Source organism: Sebastes umbrosus, chromosome 12 (genome assembly GCF_015220745.1).
Source record: "Sebastes umbrosus isolate fSebUmb1 chromosome 12, fSebUmb1.pri, whole genome shotgun sequence".
Classification (NCBI taxonomy): domain Eukaryota; kingdom Metazoa; phylum Chordata; class Actinopteri; order Perciformes; family Sebastidae; genus Sebastes; species Sebastes umbrosus.
Genome location: NC_051280.1, coordinates 1,043,629 through 1,067,652, shown reverse-complemented (window position 1 = coordinate 1,067,652; position 24,024 = coordinate 1,043,629). Strand labels below are relative to the sequence as shown.

General features: G+C 44.2%; 1 protein-coding gene across 1 annotated transcript in view; it reads right to left on the bottom strand.

Annotated features, from left to right (window-relative positions):
• Window positions 1-6,679: 6,679 nt before the first annotated feature.
• The window catches only part of paxip1 (PAX interacting (with transcription-activation domain) protein 1), a 45,240-nt gene continuing 27,895 nt past the window's right edge, over window positions 6,680-24,024 (bottom strand). The window contains exons 21-23 of the mRNA XM_037787668.1: window positions 23,446-23,521; window positions 8,968-9,028; window positions 6,680-6,997 (exon numbers count right to left, since the gene is read on the bottom strand). Of these exons, the coding sequence (XP_037643596.1) occupies window positions 6,982-6,997; window positions 8,968-9,028; window positions 23,446-23,521 (153 nt within the window). The 3' untranslated portion in view covers window positions 6,680-6,981. The remainder of the gene's footprint in view (window positions 6,998-8,967; window positions 9,029-23,445; window positions 23,522-24,024) is intronic.

Sequence of the window (24,024 nt, the reverse complement as noted above, 5' to 3'; positions counted from 1 at the left end):
GACCCCTATCTCCACACTGGACCATGGATCAGGAACCCTATCTCCACACTGGACCATGGATCAGGACCCCTATCTCCACACTGGACCATGGAGCAGGATCCCTATCTCCATACTGGACCATGGATCAGGACCCCTATCTCCACACTGGACCATGGATCAGGAACCCTATCTCCACACTGGACCATGGATCAGGAACCCTATCTCCACACTGGACCATGGAGCAGGACCCCTATCTCCACACTGGACCATGGATCAGGAACCCTATCTCCACACTGGACCATGGATCAGGACCCCTATCTCCACACTGGACCATGGAGCAGGATCCCTATCTCCATACTGGACCATGGATCAGGACCCCTATCTCCACACTGGACCATGGATCAGGAACCCTATCTCCACACTGGACCATGGATCAGGAACCCTATCTCCACACTGGACCATGGATCAGGACCCCTATCTCCACACTGGACCATGGATCAGGAACCCTATCTCCACACTGGACCAGGGAGCAGGACCTCTATCTCCACACTGGACCAGGGAGCAGGACCTCTATCTCCACACTGGACCAGGGAGCAGGACCCCTCATCAGGATCCTCAGCCTGCTCACATGGCTCACATGGCTCACATGGCTCAATGCGTCTGCAGAGTGCATAACATAGGATTATGGACAGTTTGAACTTCTTTTGGAGGTTTGTCCCTCTTCAGGACTGACGGAGTGCACCCCAACAGGCTTGGTAGCCGAATGCTAGTGGCTAACCTGCAGCACGCTGTACAGTCATCTCCACGTGACCGACTGTTTACATCTCTCACACACGCCCAGGAGTCTTCTTCTCCGACATCATCTCAGGCCACTGGTTCTAGTGCTAGCGCCCCCTACTGTCCTCCACTAGCTCCACTCACCAGTGTATAACGGCCTTCACAGCCTCTAACACTCCTGTTAGGATTACTCCTAGATTAAACATTAAGTATCCCAAGCGTTCTGCACTAATATCAGATTCAGCATATGTCTCATGTCCCATATATCCTCAAAGGATCTCCACTATTACAAGACCAAGGTCCCTAAAGTTCAAATCTGGTGGTATTAACCATCAGAACCTGCTATATAGCATGCTGCTTCCCACTGCAACTACAGATCCTGAACCTGTTAGAGCTAATATTGCTTTGCTTAATGTGAGGTCAGTCTCCAATAAAACCTTTATTTAAATGACTTTATTAGCACGGAGAACCTTGATTTCTTATTTTGAACTGAAACATGGTTAAGACCAGGTGATCACAGCCAGTTAAATGAACTCTGCCCTCCAAATTATGAATTCTTCAGCTCCCCTCGGGCAAGTGGCCATGGAGGAGGCCTTGCTGTCATTTTTAAGAACCATTTTAAGTGCAGCCTTATCGCTGTCAATAATTTAACAAGTTTTGAGGGAATGATGTTTAAAATGAACTCTGTCCTTTCAGTACTCTGTATAGTCATTTATCGACCCCCAACTCGTAACCCTGTTTCTAACTGAGTTCTCAACTACGATAAAATTATGATCATTGGGGATTTTAACTTTCATTTTAATAACATCACAGATCAAGCTGCAACTGAGTTTTTAAATATTACTGAGTCCTACAATTTTGTCCAACATGTGCATGGTCCAACCCACAACTATGGACACACACTAGATCTAGTGTTTACACTGGGCTTGAACCTTGACAGTCTCTCCATCAGAGATCTTGCTGTGTCTGACCATATGTGTATCCTGTTTAACACAGTCCTCCATGATACTATAAAACCTCAAAAGCAGAAGGTACGGTTCCGTGTTCTCAATAAAGACACAGCTCAGTCTTTCTCTTCACTTTTTAACACTGAGAGAGACAATCTGTCCATTTTTTCTGATACAAACGACCAGTTATTAGCTTTTAATCAGTTATGCCTATCTACCCTGGATATAGTTGCTCTATTAATAACCAAACAGAAAACCACCACCCAAATAGCCCCGTGGATGAATGAGGACATCCGTAGCCTCAAAAGAACCTGTAGAAAGGCTGAACGCAGGTGGAAGTCCAGTAAACTACAGGTTCATTACCTGCTGCTCAAAGACCTACTGACAGCATACAACAGTAAGATAAAGGAAACCAGGGACCAGTATTTCTCACAGCTCATCTCCACCAACCAACATAACCCCAGAATCCTGTTTAACACCATCAATCAGCTGGTAAATTCTCCTCCTCCTATTGCAGATGTTTCTTCCTCAGCAGACTGTGACAAAATCCTTTCCTTTTTCATAGAAAAGATTGATCAGATAAGGGTAAACATCACTCCTCCCACATCTGCAGTTGACCTCACTTGCCCCTCCTTGGTGGTGCTGGATTGTTTCCGACCAGTATCACTGCAGGATCTTAAGAATACTGTAGCATTTATCAGTCCTTCTTCAAGTCCCCTTGATAATAGTATCAATAATGATTTTGAGGGTATTGATAATAGTATCAATACCCTCAAAACTGTTAAAAGAATCAATAGAGTCAATCAGCCCTGCATTACTGTCCATTATTAACAGCTCTCTGACCTCTGGAGTTGTACCAGATCAATTCAAAACTGCCTGTGTTCAACCGCTGCTGAAGGGACCTGGTTTAGATCCCACAGACTTAACAAACTTCCGGACAATTTCTAAACTGTCTTTCACATCAAAAATCCTAGAAAAAGTAGTGCTGGACCAACTAACACAGTGACTCAACAACAACCACATCTTTGAAAAATTTCAATCTGGTTTCCGCAAATTACACAGCACAGAAACGTGCAGCATTTGACACCATCGACCACTCCATCCTTATCGACAGATTAAATCAGTGGGCAGGCATCACTGGAGCTGCACTAGACTGGTTCTCCTCTTACCTGTCCAACAGGAAATTTTTTCTTTCAGTTGGGGAGTTTAGCTCCAAAACCACACAGACCAGTCATGGTATTCCACAGGGATCAATCCTGGGACCTGTTCTTTTTACACTGTACATGTTGCCTCTAGGTCACATAATCTGTCGTCATAACATCTCCTTCCATAGCTACGCTGATGATACACAGCTCTACCTATCATTTAAACCCTCTGACACCAATAAATTAGCATCACTACAGAGCTGCCTAAAAGACTTAACAGGTTGGATGTCCCAAAATTTCTTAAAACTCAATTCTGATAAGACCGAAGTACTCATCATTGGCCCAGACCTCATCTCAAATCAGGTACAGCCTCTCCTTGGCCCCCTTACTCCCAACGTAAGGTCAGCCACGAGAAATCTGGGTGTTATCCTGGACAGTAACCTGACTCTAGAGCGCCATGTTAAGAAAGTAGTCCAGTCGTGTTTTTATCAACTACGAAATATCTCGAAAATTCGATCAGTTCTCTTTCAGAAACACAAATTATACATACCCTGATATCATCCCGTCTTCAGTACTGTAATGCCTTGTACACCTGCTTAAATAATCGAGCAATTGAGCAGCTCCAAATAGTTCAGAACTCTGCAGCTAGACTGCTGACCAAAACCAAACGATGCTCTCACATCACACCAATTCTGCCTTCACTACAGTGGCTCCCAGTCTCTTTTAGAATTGAGTTTAAAGTGCTTTTAATCGCATATAAAGCTCTGAATGACCTAGCACCGGAGTATGTAACTGAGCTTCTCACACGGTACTGTCCAAACAGGCCCCTCAGGTCAGCAAGTCTGGGTCTTTTAACAGTTCCAAAGACCAGGTTGAAAACAAAAGGTGATCGTGCTTTTGCAGTACTAGCTCCCAAATCTGGAACAGTCTTCCAATGAGCATTAGGTCAGCAGACTCGGTCACAACTTTTAAACTTCACCTTTATAGAATGGCTTTTTCAATCAGGTGAATTATAGTCTTTTGTATGCTTGTGTGCTGATGTGTATATACAGCTCTGGAAAAAATTAAGAGACCACTTTAAAATTATCAGTTTCTCTGGTTTTACTATTTATTGGTATGTGTTTGAGTAAAATTAAAATTTTTGTTTTATTCTATAAACTACTGACAACATTTCTCCCAAATTTCAAATAAAAACATTGTCCTTTAGAGCATTTATTTGCAGAAAATGACAACTGGTCAAAATAACAAAAAAGATGCAGTGTTTTCAGATCTGGAATAATGCAAGGAAAGCAATCTCATATTAATTTTTAAAAAACACAATACTAATGTTTTAACTTAGGAAGAGTTCAGAAATCAATATTTGGTGGAATAACCTTGATTTACAATCACAGCTTTCATGCGTCTTGGCATGCTCTCCACCAGTCTTTCACATTGCTGTTGGGTGACTTTATGCCACTCCTCAGCTGGGCTTTGTTTGAGGGCCTGTGGCCATCCATCTTCCTCTTGATCACATTCCAGAGGTTTTCAGTGGGATTCAGGTCTGGAGATTGGGCTGGCCATGACAGGGTCCTGATCTGGTGGTCCTTCATCCACACCTTCACTGACCTGGCTGTGTGGCATGGAGCATTGTCCTGCTGGAAAAAAACACTCCTCAGAGTTGGGGAACATTGTCAGAGCACCAAAGAAGCAAAGAAGAGCCAGGCTGAAGTTTGCAAAAGACCATAAGGATTGGACCATAGAGGACTGGAGTAAGGTCATCTTCTTTGATGAGTCCAATTTTCAGCTTTGCCCAATACCTGGTCGTCTAATGGTTAGACGGAGACCTGGAGAGGCCTACAAGCCTCAGTGTCTCACACCTACTGTGAAATTTGGTGGAGGATCGGTGATGATCTGGGGGTGCTTCAGCAAGGCTGGAATCGGGCTGATTTGTATTTGTGAATCAAGCCAAGTACAAACCTCAGCCTGGCTTTTCTTTGCTTCTTTGGCAATGTTCCCCAACTCTGAGGAGTGTTTTTTTTCCAGCAGGACAATGCTCCATGCCACACAGCCAGGTCAGTGAAGGTGTGGATGAAGGACCCCCAGATCAGGACCCTGTCATGGCCAGCCCAATCTCCAGACCTGAATCCCATTGAAAACCTCTGGAATGTGATCAAGAGGAAGATGGATGGCCACAGGCCCTCAAACATAGCCCAGCTGAGGAGTGGCATAAAGTCACCCAACAGCAATGTGAAAGACTGGTGGAGAGCATGCCAAGACGCATGAAAGCTGTGATTGTAAATCAAGATTATTCCACCAGATATTGATTTGTGAACTCTTCCTAAGTTAAAACATTAGTATTGTGTTTTTTAAAAATTAATATGAGATTGCTTTCCTTGCATTATTCCAGATCTGAAAACACTGCATCTTTTTTGTTATTTTGACCAGTTGTCATTTTTCTGCAAATAAATGCTCTAAATGACAATATTTTGATTTGAAATTTGGGAGAAATGTTGTCAGTAGTTTATAGAATAAAACAAATTTTAATTTTACTCAAACACATACCAATAAATAGTAAAACCAGAGAAACTGATAATTTTGAAGTGGTCTCTTAATTTTTTCCAGAGCTGTATGTGCATATGTAACTGTATGAATTTGTATATGCTTGTTTCTTTATTTTACCATTCCATTGTTTTTTATTTCATTATTTATGTTTCAGTGTATTCTGTTGTACATGATGTGAATTTCCTTGGAAAGCACTTTGTGCTTTGTGTTTGAAAAGTGCTCCACAAATAAACGTATTATTATTATTATTATTATTATGTCATAGTGATGTCATCAGGGTTACTTCAGATTTATAACAGAAAGCCTTCATTACAAACTGGAGATGTGGCGTTTGAACAACGTTATTAAATGGCATTATGGGAAGTGGATCAAGGATCCAGTATTTTAGTATTCTGAAGTCAGGAGCCGCTGTGGAGTTGTGCAACACCAGATCACTGGAGCTGCCCTTTAAAGACGCGCATCTCTAAATACTGAGAGCAATAAATCCAACATCACTCCGGTCCAACGGGGCTTTTAGGTTTTACAATAAAAAAACAAAAGATCGTTTCAACAATTAGACAGTGTCACTTTTCAGTTAGAAGCAATTTAAACCAGCTTCGACCTGAAGCAGCTCAACTTCCTGTTTAGCCAGATTTCCACAAAGGAGCTGAAGAAGTAAACGTTCACTATGTCAACGGACCTGATCAAACGGTGACGGAGTGGGAAGCCACTACTTGTTTTGTCGACGTCAACCTTATTGAAAAGTTTCAAAGCTTTGGTTGTTTGACACCATGAAATGTTCAGACTAGCAGGAGGAATGCTGGTGTATGTAGATGTTGAGGAGCGCTGGCAGCACGCACACACACAGTATATGTAGCACATGACCTTGGCTCAGGCTGTGTCTAATTCAGTTTGCTGTAGTTTTGAGGGCAGCACTGCAGGCGATGCTGCACCCCCCCGCTCCCACCCTGCACCCCCATCCACACATGACCCCAGGCTATCTGTCTGACAGCCAGCAATTAGAACTTCACCAGTAAATACCCCAGACCCTCATTACCAGTTAATTAAATCAAATCTATCAGGAATTATCTGCTTAAACCTGGGAGGAATACCTCCAGGAACACTTCCAAAACCTCAACAGTGAGAACAAGCAGAGACACAGCTTTTGTTCTGAAATGTGACCTTTTCTTTCAGCATTGCTTGTTTGACCTGTGAACAGAGCTCAGTTGTCGATGGCTCAAACTTCTGTTCACTATGCCTACAAATAGTTCTTAGCTCCCAATATGATCAGACGGCAAACAAAGCCAGAGACATATTTCACAAACATAATGTACAGCTTTTATTCCAAAGAACAGTGTGTAGCTGCTGAAGCCTTTACACATTCTATCTGAACAACAGGAAAAAGGTTAAAATCTGCCATAATTTAAACATTCATTTCAGAAAAATAACAATTTTCTTTATTCTCAAACAGGTAACAAAAAGCTACAAAATGAGAGATCTGGAGCTCTATGCACAGAAATAAAAACATAGAAAAGTCAGTGTGGCTGGACTGTACACGGGGGGCTTCCTGATCTTTTCATCCTCCTCCTCTTCATGTCATCATTGCTTCACCATCAAGTGAACTTATACGTGTGACTGTCAAGGAAACTCACTTTTGTCCAAATCACATACAGCATCACTGCTGTCACAGTACCAACACAATGAAAGGATGTGAAGGGCAACACACAGCTGCACCTTTACTCAGGACGCTGGGATGTCCCACCGTCCTCAAACATTCAGTCCACCCTCACCCACCGTCCTCAAACATTCAGTCCACCCTCACCCACCGTCCTCAAACATTAAGTCCACCCTCACCCACCGTCCTCAAACATTCAGTCCACCCTCACCCACCGTCCTCAAACATTCAGTACTCCCTCACCCACCGTCCTCAAACATTCAGTCCACCCTCACCCACTGTCCTCAAACATTCAGTCCACCCTCACCCACTGTCCCTCAAACATTCAGTCCACCCTCACCCACCGTCCTCAAACATTCAGTCCACCCTCACCCACTGTCCTCAAACATTCAGTCCACCCTCACCCACCGTCCTCAAACATTAAGTCCACCCTAACCCACCGTCCTCAAACATTCAGTCCACCCTCACCCACCGTCCTCAAACATTCAGTCCTCCTTCACCCACCGTCCTCAAACATTCAGTCCACCCTCACCCACTGTCCTCAAACATTCAGTCCACCCTCACCACCGTCCTCAAACATTCAGTCCACCCTCACCCACCGTCCTCAAACATTCAGTCCTCCCTCATCCACATTATTTAATGTGTAAAAATACATACATACTCCATACTATAGGGATCGACCGATCCCTATAATATGGAGTATTCAGGAGCGATGTCAATTATTAGTAATCAAGGAGACCGATAACCGATATCTTGAACCGATACATGTTAGCAGTAAGAATGAAAATCTTGGTGTCAAAAATGGGAAAAACACAAAACTTTGTTGGAGTACCTTAAAGCAGATGTTTAATTAGAACTTTTCAACATTATCTTAAAACAACGAGTGCAGGGAGCTCCCAGCTTCTTAAAAAATTAAACAATCAAACAGCCATCATGCTGTTCACGGTTTATAAAGACTCTCAGAATCCACTAACTGTAACTCATACTGTAGCTGCTATCATGCTGTTCATGTTTTATAAAGATACTCAGGCTCCATTAACTGTAACTCATACTGTAGCTGCTATCATGCTGTTCATGTTTTATAAAGATACTCAGGCTCCACTAACTGGAACTCATACTGTAGCTGCTATCATAGTGTTCACGTTTTATAAAGATACTCAGGCTCCACTAACTGGAACTCATACTGTAGCTGCTATCATAGTGTTCACGTTTTATAAAGATACTCAGGCTCCATTAACTGTAACTCATACTGTAGCTGCTATCATGCTGTTCATGTTTTATAAAGATACTCAGGCTCCCCTAACTGTAACTCATACTGTAGCTGCTATCATGCTGTTCACGTTTTATAAAGATACTCAGGCTCCACTAACTGTAACTCATACTGTAGCTGCTATCATGCTGTTAATGTTTTATAAAGATACTCAGGCTCAATTAACTGTAACTCATACTGTAGCTGCTATCATGCTGTTAATGTTTTATAAAGATACTCAGGCTCCATTAACTGTAACTCATACTGTAGCTGCTATCATGCTGTTCACGTTTTATAAAGATACTCAGCTCACTAACTGTAACTCATTCCGTAGCTGCTATCATGCTGTTCACATTTTATAAAGATACTCAGGCTCCACTAACTGTAACTCATACTGTAGCTGCTATCATAGTGTTCACGTTTTATAAAGATACTCAGGCTCCATTAACTGTCATTCATACTGTAGCTGCTATCATGCTGTTCATGTTTTATAAAGATACACAGGCTCCACTAACTGTCACTCATACTGTAGCTGCTATCATGCTGTTCATGTTTTATAAAGATACTCAGGCTCCACTAACGGTAACTCATACTGTAGTTGCTATTATGCTACAGTAGCAGCTCCTGTCCCACAACAAGCATTTCATCCTGAGCTCTCATCACAGTAAAGGATATGAGTCATAGTCCAGTTTCTGGGTGAGGACTCCCGTCAGGATAAACTCAGCGTTGTGGACATCTGGACGACAGAGACAGAGACAGAGACGGCATCAGAAACACATCAGCTCAAGTTCTAATGGACCATCAACTTTATAGAAAGAGTCCATCTCTACACAGCTCTACTGCTCATCTGGGAGTCACACCTTAGACTTAAAGAAGACCAGTAGAGGACAGTAAAGACACGCAGTAGAGCACAGTACAGTACAGTAAAGACACGCAGTACAGTACAGTAAAGACACGTAGTACAGTACAGTAAAGACACGCCGTAGAGTAAAGTAAAGACACGCAGTACAGTACAATAAAGACACGCAGTAGAGTAAAATAAAGACACGCAGTACAGTACAGTAAAGACACGTAGTACAGTACAGTAAAGACACGCAGTAGAGTAAAGTAAAGACACGCAGTAGAGCACAGTAAAGACACACAGTAGAGTAAAGACACGCAGTAGAGTAAAGACACGCAGTAGAGTACAGTAAAGACACGCAGTAGAGTAAAGACATTCAGTAGAGTACAGTTAAATCACGCAGCAAAATAAAGACACGCAGTAGAGTACAGTGAAGACACGCAGTAGAGGACAGTAAAGACAAGCAGTAGAGTAAAGACAGGCAGTAGAGTACAGTAAAGACGAAGTACAGTACAGTAAAGACACGCAGTAGAGCACGGTAAAGACACGCAGTAGAGTACGGTAAAGACACGCAGTAGAGTACGGTAAAGACACACAGTAGAGTACGGTAAAGACACGCAGCAGAGTACGGTAAAGACACGCAGTAGAGTACAGTAGAGACATGCAGTAGAGTAGAGTAAAGAAAGGCAGTAGAGTAGAGTAAAGAAAGGCAGTAGAGTACAGTAAAGACACGCAGTAGAGTAGAGTTAAGACACGCAGTAGAGGACAGTGAAGGCACGCAGTAAAGGACGGTAAAGGCACGCAGTAGAGTATGGTAAAGACTCGCAGTAGAGTACGGTAAACACACACAGTAGAGGACAGTAAAGACATGCAGTAGAGTATGGTAAAGACACGCGGTAGAGTACAGTAAAGACACGCAGTAGAGGACATTAAAGACACGCAGTAGAGTACAGTAAAGACACGCAGTAGAGTACAACAAAGACACACACGAGCACGGTAAAGACACGCAGTAGAGCACGGTAAAGACACGCAGTAGAGCACGTTAAAGACACGCAGTAGAGTACAGTAAAGACACGCAGTAGAGCACAGTAAAGGCACGCAGTAGAGTAAGGTGAAGACACGCAGTAGAGTACGGTGAAGACACGCAGGAGAGTACGGTAAACACACGCAGTAGAGTACAGTAAAGACACGCAGTAGTGTAGAGTAAAGACACACAGTAGAGGACAGGTAAGACACGCAGTAGACTAGAGTAAAGACAAGCAGTAGAGTAGAGTAAAGACACAGTAGAGTAAAGACACGCAGTAGAGGACAGTAAAGACACGCAGTAGAGGACAGTAAAGACACGCAGTAGAGCACAGTAGAGTACAACAAAGACACGCGGTAGAGTACAGTAAAGACATGCAGTAGAGTATGGTAAAGACACGCAGTAGAGTAGAGTAAAGACACGCAGTAGAGGACAGTAAAGGCACGCAGTAAAGGACGGTAAAGGCACGCATTAGAGCACGGTAAAGACTCGCAGTAGAGTACGGTAAACACACGCAGTAGAGGGCAGTAAAGACATGCAGTAGAGTATGGTAAAGACACGCGGTAGAGTACAGTAAAGACACGCAGTAGAGGACATTAAAGACACTCAGTAGAGTACAGTAAAGACACGCAGTAGAGTACAACAAAGACACACACTAGAGCACGGTAAAGACACGCAGTAGAGCATGGTAAAGACACGCAGTAGAGCACGTTAAAGACACGCAGTAGAGTACAGTAAAGACACACAGTAGAGCACAGTAAAGGCACGCAGTAGAGTATGGTAAAGACACGCCGTAGAGTACAGTAAAGACACGCAGTAGAGGACATTAAAGACACTCAGTTGAGTACAGTAAAGACACGCAGTAGAGTACAACAAAGACACACACTAGAGCACGGTAAAGACACGCAGTAGAGCATGGTAAAGACACGCATTAGAGCACGTTAAAGACACGCAGTAGAGTACAGTAAAGACACGCAGTAGAGCACAGTAAAGGCACGCAGTAGAGTAAGGTGAAGACACGCAGTAGAGTAGAGTAAAGACACACAGTAGAGTAAAGACACGCAGTAGAGGACAGGAAAGACACGCAGTAGAGGACAGTAAAGACACGCTGTAGAGCACAGTAGAGTACAACAAAGACACGTGGTAGAGTACAGTAGAGTACAGTAAAGACACGCTGTAGAGTACAGTAAAGACATGCAGTAGAGTATGGTAAAGACACGCAGTAGAGTTGAGTAAAGACACACAGTAGAGGACATTAAAGACACACACTAGAGCACGGTAAAGACGTGCAGTAGAGCACGGTAAAGACACGCAGTAGAGCACGGTAGAGACACGCACTAGAGCACGGTAAAGACATGCAGTAGAGTACCGCGAAGACACGCAGTAGAGTACGGTAAAGACACGCAGTAGAGTACAGTAAAGACACGCAGTAGAGTAGAGTAAAGACACGCAGTAGAGGACAGTAAAGACACACAGTAGAGGACAGTAAAGACACGCGGTAGAGCACAGTAGAGTACAACAAAGACATGCAGTAGAGTACAGTAGAGTGTAGTAAAGACAGTCAGTAAAGTACAGTAAAGACACGCAGTAGAGTACAGTAAAGACACGCAGTAGAGGACAGTAAAGACACGCAGTAGAGTACGGTAAAGACATGCAGTAGAGGACAGTAAAGACATGCAGTGGAGTACAGTAAAGACACTCGGTAGAGCACAGCAGAGTAAAACAAAGACACGCGGTAGAGTACAGTAAAGACATGCAGTAGAGTATGGTAAAGACACGCAGTAGAGTAGAGTAAAGACACGCAGTAGAGGACAGTAAAGGCACGCAGTAAAGGACGGTAAAGGCACGCATTAGAGCACGGTAAAGACTCGCAGTAGAGTACGGTAAACACACGCAGTAGAGGGCAGTAAAAACATGCAGTAGAGTATGGTAAAGACACGCGGTAGAGTACAGTAAAGACACGCAGTAGAGGACATTAAAGACACTCAGTAGAGTACAGTAAAGACACGCAGTAGAGTACAACAAAGACACACACTAGAGCACGGTAAAGACACGCAGTAGAGCATGGTAAAGACACGCAGTAGAGCACGTTAAAGACACGCAGTAGAGTACAGTAAAGACACACAGTAGAGCACAGTAAAGGCACGCAGTAGAGTATGGTAAAGACACGCGGTAGAGTACAGTAAAGACACGCAGTAGAGGACATTAAAGACACTCAGTAGAGTACAGTAAAGACACGCAGTAGAGCACAGTAAAGGCATGCAGTAGAGTAAGGTAAAGACACGCAGTAGAGTAGAGTAAAGACATGCAGTAGAGGACAGTAAAGACACGCAGTAGAGGACAGTAAAGACACGCGGTAGAGCACAGTAGAGTACAACAAAGACACGCAGTAGAGTACAACAGAGTGCAGTAAAGACAGTCAGTAAAGTACAGTAAAGACACGCAGTGGAGTACAGTAAAGACACGCAGTAGAGGACAGTAAAGACACGCAGTAGAGTACGGTAAAGACACGCAGTAGAGTAAAGACACGCAGTAGAGGACAGTAAAGACGCAGTAGAGGACAGTAAAGACACGCTATAGAGCACAGTAGAGTACAACAAAGACACGCGGTAGAGTACAGTAGAGTACAACAAAGACACGCAGTAGAGTACAGTAGAGTGTAGTAAAGACAGTCAGTAAAGTACAGTAAAGACACGCAGTAGAGGACAGTAAAGACACGCAGTAGAGTACGGTAAAGACACGCAGTAGAAGACAGTAAAGACAGGCAGTAGAGGACAGTAAAGACACGCAGTAGAGTACAGTAAAGACACGCAGTAGAGCACAGTAAAGGCATGCAGTAGAGTAAGGTAAAGACACGCAGTAGAGTACAGTAAAGACATGCAGTGGAGTACAGTAAAGACACGCGGTAGAGTAAGGTAAAGACACGCAGTAGAGTACAGTAAAGACATGCAGTGGAGTACAGTAAAGACACGCGGTAGAGCACAGCAGAGTAAAACAAACACAGTCAGTAGAGTACAGTAGAGTGCAGTAAAGACAGTCAGTAGAGTACAGTAAAGACACGCAGTAGAGTAGAGTAAAGACACGCAGTAGAGGACAGTAAAGGCACGCAGTAAAGGACGGTAAAGGCACGCATTAGAGCACGGTAAAGACTCGCAGTAGAGTACGGTAAACACACGCAGTAGAGGGCAGTAAAGACATGCAGTAGAGGACATTAAAGACACTCAGTAGAGTACAGTAAAGACACGCAGTAGAGTACAACAAAGACACACACTAGAGCACGGTAAAGACACGCAGTAGAGCATGGTAAAGACACGCAGTAGAGCACGTTAAAGACACGCAGTAGAGTACAGTAAAGACACACAGTAGAGCACAGTAAAGGCACGCAGTAGAGTATGGTAAAGACACGCAGTAGAGGACATTAAAGACACTCAGTAGAGTACAGTAAAGACACGCAGTAGAGTACAACAAAGACACACACTAGAGCACGGTAAAGACACGCAGTAGAGCATGGTAAAGACACGCATTAGAGCACGTTAAAGACACGCAGTAGAGTACAGTAAAGACACGCAGTAGAGCACAGTAAAGGCACGCAGTAGAGTAAGGTGAAGACACGCAGTAGAGTAGAGTAAAGACACACAGTAGAGTAAAGACACGCAGTAGAGGACAGTAAAGACACGCAGTAGAGGACAGTAAAGACACGCTGTAGAGCACAGTAGAGTACAACAACGACACGTGGTAGAGTACAGTAGAGTACAGTAAAGACACGCTGTAGAGTACAGTAAAGACATGCAGTAGAGTATGGTAAAGACACGCAGTAGAGTTGAGTAAAGACACACAGTAGAGGACATTAAAGACACGCAGTAGAGTACAGTAAAAACACGCAGTAGAGTACAGCAAAGACACACACTAGAGCACGGTAAAGACGTGCAGTAGAGCACGGTAAAGACACGCAGTAGAGTATGGTAAAGACACGCAGTAGAGTAGAGTAAAGACACGCAGTAGAGGACAGTAAAGGCACGCAGTAAAGGACGGTAAAGGCACGCATTAGAGCACGGTAAAGACTCGCAGTAGAGTACGGTAAACACACGCAGTAGAGGGCAGTAAAGACATGCAGTAGAGTATGGTAAAGACACGCGGTAGAGTACATTAAAGACACGCAGTAGAAGACATTAAAGAAACTCAGTAGAGTACAGTAAAGACACGCAGTAGAGTACAACAAAGACACACACTAGAGCACGGTAAAGACACGCAGTAGAGCATGGTAAAGACACGCAGTAGAGCACGTTAAAGACACGCGGTAGAGTACAGTAAAGACACGCAGTAGAGGACATTAAAGACACTCAGTAGAGTACAGTAAAGACACGCAGTAGAGTACAACAAAGACACACACTAGAGCACGGTAAAGACACGCAGTAGAGCATGGTAAAGACACGCATTAGAGCACGTTAAAGACACGCAGTAGAGTACAGTAAAGACACGCAGTAGAGCACAGTAAAGGCACGCAGTAGAGTAAGGTGAAGACACGCAGTAGAGTACGGTGAAGACACGCAGGAGAGTACGGTAAACACACGCAGTAGAGTACAGTAAAGACACGCAGTAGTGTAGAGTAAAGACACACAGTAGAGGACAGGTAAGACACACAGTAGACTAGAGTAAAGACACGCAGTAGAGTAGAGTAAAGACACACAGTAGAGTAAAGACACGCAGTAGAGGACAGTAAAGACACGCAGTAGAGGACAGTAAAGACACGCTGTAGAGCACAGTAGAGTACAACAAAGACACGTGGTAGAGTACAGTAGAGTACAGTAAAGACACGCTGTAGAGTACAGTAAAGACATGCAGTAGAGTATGGTAAAGACACGCAGTAGAGTTGAGTAAAGACACACAGTAGAGGACATTAAAGACACGCAGTAGAGTACAGAAAAAACACGCAGTAGAGTACAGCAAAGACACACACTAGAGCACGGTAAAGACGTACAGTAGAGCACGGTAAAGACACGCAGTAGAGCACGGTAGAGACACGCACTAGAGCACGGTAAAGACACGCACTAGAGCACGGTAAAGACATGCAGTAGAGTACCGTGAAGACACGCAGTAGAGTACGGTAAAGACACGCAGTAGAGTACAGTAAAGACACGCAGTAGAGTAGAGTAAAGACACACAGTAGAGGACAGTAAAGACACGCGGTAGAGCACAGTAGAGTACAACAAAGACATGCAGTAGAGTACAGTAGAGTGTAGTAAAGACAGTCAGTAAAGTACAGTAAAGACACGCAGTAGAGTACAGTAAAGACACGCAGTAGAGGACAGTAAAGACACGCAGTAGAGTACGGTAAAGACACGCAGTAGAAGACAGTAAAGACATGCAGTGGAGTACAGTAAAGACACGCGGTAGAGCACAGCAGAGTAAAACAAACACAGTCAGTAGAGTACAGTAGAGTGCAGTAAAGACAGTCAGTAGAGTACAGTAAAGATACGCAGTAGAGTAGAGTAAAGAAAGGCAGTAGAGTAGAGTAAAGTCAGGCAGTAGAGTACAGTAAAGACACGCAGTAGAGTACAGTAAAGACACGCAGTAGAGGACGGTAAAGGCACGCAGTAAAGGACGGTAAAGGCACACAGTAGAGTACGGTAAAGACTCGCAGTAGAGTACGGTAAAGACACGCAGTAGAGGACATTAAAGACACGCAGTAGAGTACAGTAAAAACACGCAGTAGAGTACGGCAAAGACACACACTAGAGCACGGTAAAGACGTGCAGTAGAGCACGGTAGAGGCACGCACTAAAGCACGGTAAAGACACGCACTAGAGCACGGTAAAAACATGCAGTAGAGTACAGTAAAGACACGCAGTAGAGTAGAGTAAAGACACGCAGTAGAGTAGAGTAAAGACACACAGTAGAGGACAGGAAAGACACACAGTAGAGGACAGTAAGGACACGCGGTAGAGCACAGTAGAGTACAACAAAGACACGCAGTAGAGTACAGTAGAGTGCAGTAAAGACAGTCAGTAAAGTACAGTAAAGACACGCAGTAGAGGACAGTAAAGACACGCAGTAGAGTACGGTAAAGACACGCAGTAGAAGACAGTAAAGACAGGCAGTATAGGACAGTAAAGACACGCAGTAGAGTACAGTAAAGACACGCGGTAGCGCACAGTAAAGGCACGCAGTAGAGTAAGGTAAAGACACGCAGTAGAGTACAACAAAGACACACACTAGAGCACGGTAAAGACACGCAGTAGAGCATGGTAAAGACACGCAGTAGAGCACGTTAAAGACACGCAGTAGAGTACAGTAAAGACACGCAGTAGAGCACAGTAAAGGCACGCAGTAGAGTAAGGTGAAGACACGCAGTAGAGTACGGTGAAGACACGCAGGAGAGTACGGTAAACACACGCAGTAGAGTACAGTAAAGACACGCAGTAGTGTAGAGTAAAGACACACAGTAGAGGACAGGTAAGACACACAGTAGACTAGAGTAAAGACACGCAGTAGAGTAGAGTAAAGACACACAGTAGAGTAAAGACACGCAGTAGAGGACAGTAAAGACACGCAGTAGAGGACAGTAAAGACACGCTGTAGAGCACAGTAAAGACATGCAGTAGAGTATGGTAAAGACACGCAGTAGAGTTGAGTAAAGACACACAGTAGAGGACATTAAAGACACGCAGTAGAGTACAGAAAAAACACGCAGTAGAGTACAGCAAAGACACACACTAGAGCACGGTAAAGACGTGCAGTAGAGCACGGTAAAGACACGCAGTAGAGCACGGTAGAGACACGCACTAGAGCACGGTAAAGACACGCACTAGAGCACGGTAAAGACATGCAGTAGAGTACCGTGAAGACACGCAGTAGAGTACGGTAAAGACACGCAGTAGAGTACAGTAAAGACACGCAGTAGAGTAGAGTAAAGACACACAGTAGAGGACAGTAAAGACACGCGGTAGAGCACAGTAGAGTACAACAAAGACATGCAATAGAAGTACAGTAGAGTGTAGTAAAGACAGTCAGTAAAGTACAGTAAAGACACGCAGTAGAGTACAGTAAAGACACGCAGTAGAGGACAGTAAAGACACGCAGTAGAGTACGGTAAAGACACGCAGTAGAAGACAGTAAAGACATGCAGTGGAGTACAGTAAAGACACGCGGTAGAGCACAGCAGAGTAAAACAAACACAGTCAGTAGAGTACAGTAGAGTGCAGTAAAGACAGTCAGTAGAGTACAGTAAAGATACGCAGTAGAGTAGAGTAAAGAAAGGCAGTAGAGTAGAGTAAAGTCAGGCAGTAGAGTACAGTAAAGACACGCAGTAGAGTACAGTAAAGACACGCAGTAGAGGACAGTAAAGGCACGCAGTAAAGGACGGTAAAGGCACGCAGTAGAGTACGGTAAAGACACGCAGTAGAGGACATTAAAGACACGCAGTAGAGTACAGTAAAAACACGCAGTAGAGTACAGCAAAGACACACACTAGAGCACGGTAAAGACGTGCAGTAGAGCACGGTAGAGGCACACACTAAAGCACGGTAAAGACACGCACTAGAGCACGGTAAAAACATGCAGTAGAGTACAGTAAAGACACGCAGTAGAGTAGAGTAAAGACACACAGTAGAGGACAGGAAAGACACACAGTAGAGGACAGTAAGGACACGCGGTAGAGCACAGTAGAGTGCAGTAAAGACAGTCAGTAAAGTACAACAAAGACACGCAGTAGAGTACAGTAGAGTGCAGTAAAGACAGTCAGTAAAGTACAGTAAAGACACGCAGTAGAGGACAGTAAAGACACGCAGTAGAGTACGGTAAAGACACGCAGTAGAAGACAGTAAAGACAGGCAGTATAGGACAGTAAAGACACGCAGTAGAGTACAGTAAAGACACGCAGTAGCGCACAGTAAAGGCACGCAGTAGAGTAAGGTAAAGACACGCAGTAGAGTACAGTAAAGACATGCAGTGGAGTACAGTAAAGACACGCGGTAGAGCACAGTAGAGTAAAACAAACACAGTCAGTAAAGTACAGTAGAGTGCAGTAAAGACAGTCAGTAGAGTACAGTAAAGACACGCAGTAGAGTAGAGTAAAGAAAGGCAGTAGAGTACAGTAAAGACACGCAGTAGAGTAGAGTAAAGACACGCAGTAGAGGACAGTAAAGGCACGCAGTAGAGTACGGTAAAGACACGCAGTAGAGGACAGTAAAGACATGCAGTAGAGTACAGTAAAGACACGCAGTAGCGCACAGTAAAGGCACGCAGTAGAGTAAGGTAAAGACACGCAGTAGAGTACAGTAAAGACATGCAGTGGAGTACAGTAAAGACACGCGGTAGAGCACAGTAGAGTAAAACAAACACAGTCAGTAAAGTACAGTAGAGTGCAGTAAAGACAGTCAGTAGAGTACAGTAAAGACACGCAGTAGAGTAGAGTAAAGAAAGGCAGTAGAGTACAGTAAAGACACGCAGTAGAGTAGAGTAAAGACACGCAGTAGAGGACAGTAAAGGCACGCAGTAGAGTACGGTAAAGACACGCAGTAGAGGACAGTAAAGACATGCAGTAGAGTATGGTAAAGACACGCAGTAGAGTAGAGTAAAGACACGCAGTAGAGGACATTAAAGACACGTAGTAGAGTACAGTAAAAACACGCAGTACAGTACAGCAAAGACACACACTAGAGTACAGCAAAGACGTGCAGTAGAGCATGGTAAAGACACGCAGTAGAGCACGGTAGAGACACGCACTAGAGCACGGTAAAGACACGCACTAGAGCACGGTAAAGACACGCACTAGAGCACGGTAAAGACACGCAGTAGAGCACGGTGAAGACACGCAGTAGAGTACGGTGAAGGTACGCAGTAGAGTACGGTGAAGGTACGCAGTAGAGTACGGTGAAGGTACGCAGTAGAGTACAGTAAAGACACGCAGTAGTGTAGAGTAAAGACACGCAGTAGAGTAGAGTAAAGACACGCAGTAGAGGACAGTAAAGACACGCACTAGAGCACGGTAAAGACACGCACTAGAGCACGGTAAAGACGCAGCAGAGTACGGTGAAGGTACGCAGCAGAGTACGGTGAAGGTACGCAGTAGAGTACGGTGAAGGTACGCAGTAGAGTACGGTGAAGGTACGCAGTAGAGTACAGTAAAGACACGCAGTAGTGTAGAGTAAAGACACGCAGTAGAGTAGAGTAAAGACACGCAGTAGAGGACAGTAAAGACACGCGGTAGAGCACAGTAGAGTGCAACAAAGACACGCAGTAGAGTACAATAGAGTGCAGTAAAGACAGTCAGTAAAGTACAGTAAAGACACGCAGTGGAGTACAGTAAAGACACGCAGTAGAGGACAGTAAAGACACGCAGTAGAGTACGGTAAAGACACACTAGAGCACAGCAAAGACGTGCAGTAGAGCATGGTAAAGACACGCAGTAGAGCACGGTGGAGACACGCACTAGAGCACGGTAAAGACACGCACTAGAGCACGGTAAAGACACGCACTAGAGCACGGTAAAGACACGCAGTAGAGTACGGTGAAGGTACGCAGTAGAGTACGGTGAAGGTACGCAGTAGAGTACGGTGAAGGTACGCAGTAGAGTACAGTAAAGACATACAGTAGAGGACAGTAAAGACACGCAGTAGAGGACAGTAAAGACACGCGGTAGAGCACAGTAGAGTACAACAAAGACACGCAGTAGAGTACAATAGAGTGCAGTAAAGACAGTCAGTAAAGACACGCAGTGGAGTACAGTAAAGACACGCAGTAGAGGACAGTAAAGACACGCAGTAGAGTACGGTAAAGACACGCAGTAGAGTAAAGACACGCAGTAGAGGACAGTAAAGACGCGCAGTAGAGGACAGTAAAGACACGCTATAGAGCACAGTAGAGTACAACAAAGACACGCGGTAGAGTACAGTAGAGTACAACAAAGACACGCAGTAGAGTACAGTAGAGTGTAGTAAAGACAGTCAGTAAAGTACAGTAAAGACACGCAGTAGAGGACAGTAAAGACACGCAGTAGAGTACGGTAAAGACACGCAGTAGAAGACAGTAAAGACAGGCAGTAGAGGACAGTAAAGACACACAGTAGAGTACAGTAAAGACATGCAGTGGAGTACAGTAAAGACACGCGGTAGAGCACAGCAGAGTAAAACAAACACAGTCAGTAGAGTACAGTAGAGTGCAGTAAAGACAGTCAGTAGAGTACAGTAAAGACACGCAGTAGAGTAGAGTAAAGAAAGGCAATAGAGTAGAGTAAAGTCAGGCAGTAGAGTACAGTAAAGACACGCAGTAGAGGACAGTAAAGGCACGCAGTAAAGGACAGTAAAGGCACGCAGTAGAGTACGGTAAAGACTCGCAGTAGAGTACGGTAAAGACACGCAGTAGAGGACATTAAAGACACGCAGTAGAGTACAGTAAAAACACGCAGTAGAGTACAGCAAAGACACACACTAGAGCACGGTAAAGACGTGCAGTAGAGCACGGTAGAGACACGCAGTAGAGTACGGTGAAGACACGCAGTAGAGTATGGTGAAGACACGCAGGAGAGTACGGTAAAGAAACGCAGTAGAGTACAGTAAAGACACGCAGTAGTGTAGAGTAAAGACACGCAGTAGAGTAGAGTAAAGACACACAGTAGAGTAGAGTAAAGACACAGTAGAGGACAGGAAAGACACGCAGTAGAGGACAGTAAGGACACGCGGTAGAGCACAGTAGAGTACAACAAAGACACGCACTAGAGTACAGTAGAGTGCAGTAAAGACAGTCAGTAAAGTACAGTAAAGACACGCAGTAGAGGACAGTAAAGACACGCAGTAGAGTACGGTAAAGACACGCAGTAGAAGACAGTAAAGACAGGCAGTATAGGACAGTAAAGACACGCAGTAGAGTACAGTAAAGACACGCAGTAGCACACAGTAAAGGCACGCAGTAGAGTAAGGTAAAGACACGCAGTAGAGTACAGTAAAGACATGCAGTGGAGTACAGTAAAGACACGCGGTAGAGCACAGTAGAGTAAAACAAACACAGTCAGTAAAGTACAGTAGAGTGCAGTAAAGACAGTCAGTAGAGTACAGTAAAGACACGCAGTAGAGTAGAGTAAAGAAAGGCAGTAGAGTACAATAAAGACACGCAGTAGAGTAGAGTAAAGACACGCAGTAGAGGACAGTAAAGGCACGCAGTAGAGCACGGTAAAGACACGTAGTAGAGGACAGTAAAGACATGCAGTACAGTACAGCAAAGACACACACCAGAGCACAGCAAAGACGTGCAGTAGAGCATGGTAAAGACACGCAGTAGAGCACGGTAAAGACACGCACTAGAGCACGGTAAAGACACGCAGTAGAGTACGGTGAAGGTACGCAGTAGAGTACGGTGAAGGTACGCAGTAGAGTACGGTGAAGGTACGCAGTAGAGTACGGTGAAGGTACGCAGTAGAGTACAGTAAAGACACGCAGTAGTGTAGAGTAAAGACACGCAGTAGAGGACATTAAAGACACGCAGTAGAGTACAGTAAAAACACGCAGTAGAGTACAGCAAAGACACACACTAGAGCACGGTAAAGACGTGCAGTAGAGCACGGTAAAGACACGCAGTAGAGCACGGTAGAGACACGCACTAGAGCACGGTAAAGACATGCAGTAGAGTACCGTGAAGACACGCAGTGGAGTACGGTAAAGACACGCAGTAGAGTACAGTAAAGACACGCAGTAGAGTAGAGTAAAGACACGCAGTAGAGGACAGTAAAGACACACAGTAGAGGACAGTAAAGACACGCGGTAGAGCACAGTAGAGTACAAGAAAGACACGCAGTAGAGTACAGTAGAGTGCGTTAAAGACAGTCAGTAAAGTACAGTAAAGACACGCAGTAGAATACAGTAAAGACACGCAGTAGAGGACAGTAAAGACACGCAGTAGAGTACGGTAAAGACACGCAGTAGAAGTCAGTAAAGACAGGCAGTAGAGGACAGTAAAGACACGCAGTAGAGTACAGTAAAGACACGCAGTAGAGTACAGTAAAGACACGCAGTAGAGTACACTCAAGACACGCAGTAGAGTACAGTAAAGACACGCAGTAGAGTACAGTAAAGACACGCAGTAGAGTACAGCAAAGACACACACTAAAGCACGGTAAAGACACGCAGTAGAGCACGGTAAAGACACGCAGTAGAGTACGGTGAAGACACGCAGTAGAGTATGGTGAAGACACGCAGGAGAGTACGGTAAAGAAACGCAGTAGAGTACAGTAAAGACACGCAGTAGAGTACAGTAAAGACACGCAGTAGAGTAGAGTAAAGAAAGGCAGTAGAGTAGAGTAAAGTCAGGCAGTAGAGTACAGTAAAGACACGCAGTAGAGGACAGTAAAGGCACGCAGTAAAGGACAGTAAAGGCACGCAGTAGAGTATGGTGAAGACACGCAGGAGAGTACGGTAAAGAAACGCAGTAGAGTACACTCAAGACACGCAGTAGAGTACAGTAAAGACACGCAGTAGAGTACAGTAAAGACACGCAGTAGAGTACAGCAAAGACACACACTAAAGCACGGTAAAGACACGCAGTAGAGCACGGTAAAGACACGCAGTAGAGTACGGTGAAGACACGCAGTAGAGTATGGTGAAGACACGCAGGAGAGTACGGTAAAGACACACAGTAGAGGTCAGGTAAGACACGCAGTAGAGTAGAGTAAAGACACGCAGTAGAGAACAGTAAAGACACGCTGTAGAGCACAGTAGAGTACAACAAAGACACGCGGTAGAGTACAGTAGAGTGCAGTAAAGACAGTCAGTAGAGTACAGTAAAGACACGCAGTAGAGTACGGTAAAGACACGCAGTAGAAGTCAGTAAAGACAGGCAGTAGAGGACAGTAAAGACACGCAGTAGAGTACAGTAAAGACACACAGTAGAGTACAGTAAAGACACGCAGTATATTACAGTAAAGACACGCAGTAGAGTACAGTAAAGACACGCAGTAGATTAGAGTAAAGACACAGTAGAGTACAGTAAAGACATGCAGTAGATTAGAGTAAAGACACGCAGTAGAGTACAGTAAAGACACGCAGTAGAGTACAGTAAAGACATGCAGTAGAGTACAGTAAAGAAAGACAATAGATGGTTTTGATGTGCTTTATTTTCGCCCAATGGGAACGATATTGTTCCTTAGGATCATCTCTACTATCAACTCCTTCATTACAATTGCTTTGTAACAGTCGACAACCCTTACACAGGAGTAATACAGTGTGCGTGTGCGTGTGTGTGTGTGTGTGTGTGTTCGTGTGTGCCTGTGTGTGTGTGTGTGTGCGTGCGTGTGTCTTACCGATGTTCTTCAGGAAGTACTCTCTACAGAGGTGGAGGTCATTGTCGCAGGAAATCAAGATAATCTCCGGAAGGTTCTGCAACACAAGTCCAACATGTAGTTAGAACTTGGTAAAGAAATAAAAATAAAGGCAGACTTTTGTCAAATAGTCAAAGGTAAGGTTTAGTGTACCTTTATTAATGCTAATGCTTATTACTTCGTTTGTCTTCTTATGAAGCTGGGTATGAAAATAAATACCATCATCATCATCATTCCTTTATCTCTTACATCCCACCCCCCTTCTTTAGAGGGTTAGGGTTGGTCTCCTCTGGTTAGGGGTGTTCAGGGGTTGATAAAAAGATGGGAACCTGAAGATTAATTTGAGATGCTGCTCAGCACTGTGTCAAGTCGTTCTAGTCATAAATCAGAAATAAACATGAATTAATTAATTAAAATAACTTGTGACAGTGTATAAGGGTTTATAACATTATGCTAGAAGTATATGATGGTCATCCCCATGCTGTATTGTGTATAATAAGATGTTTTGGTTTTTGGGTTACCATTTGTTACACAGATTTGGTGTTAATTCAACAATTTTTT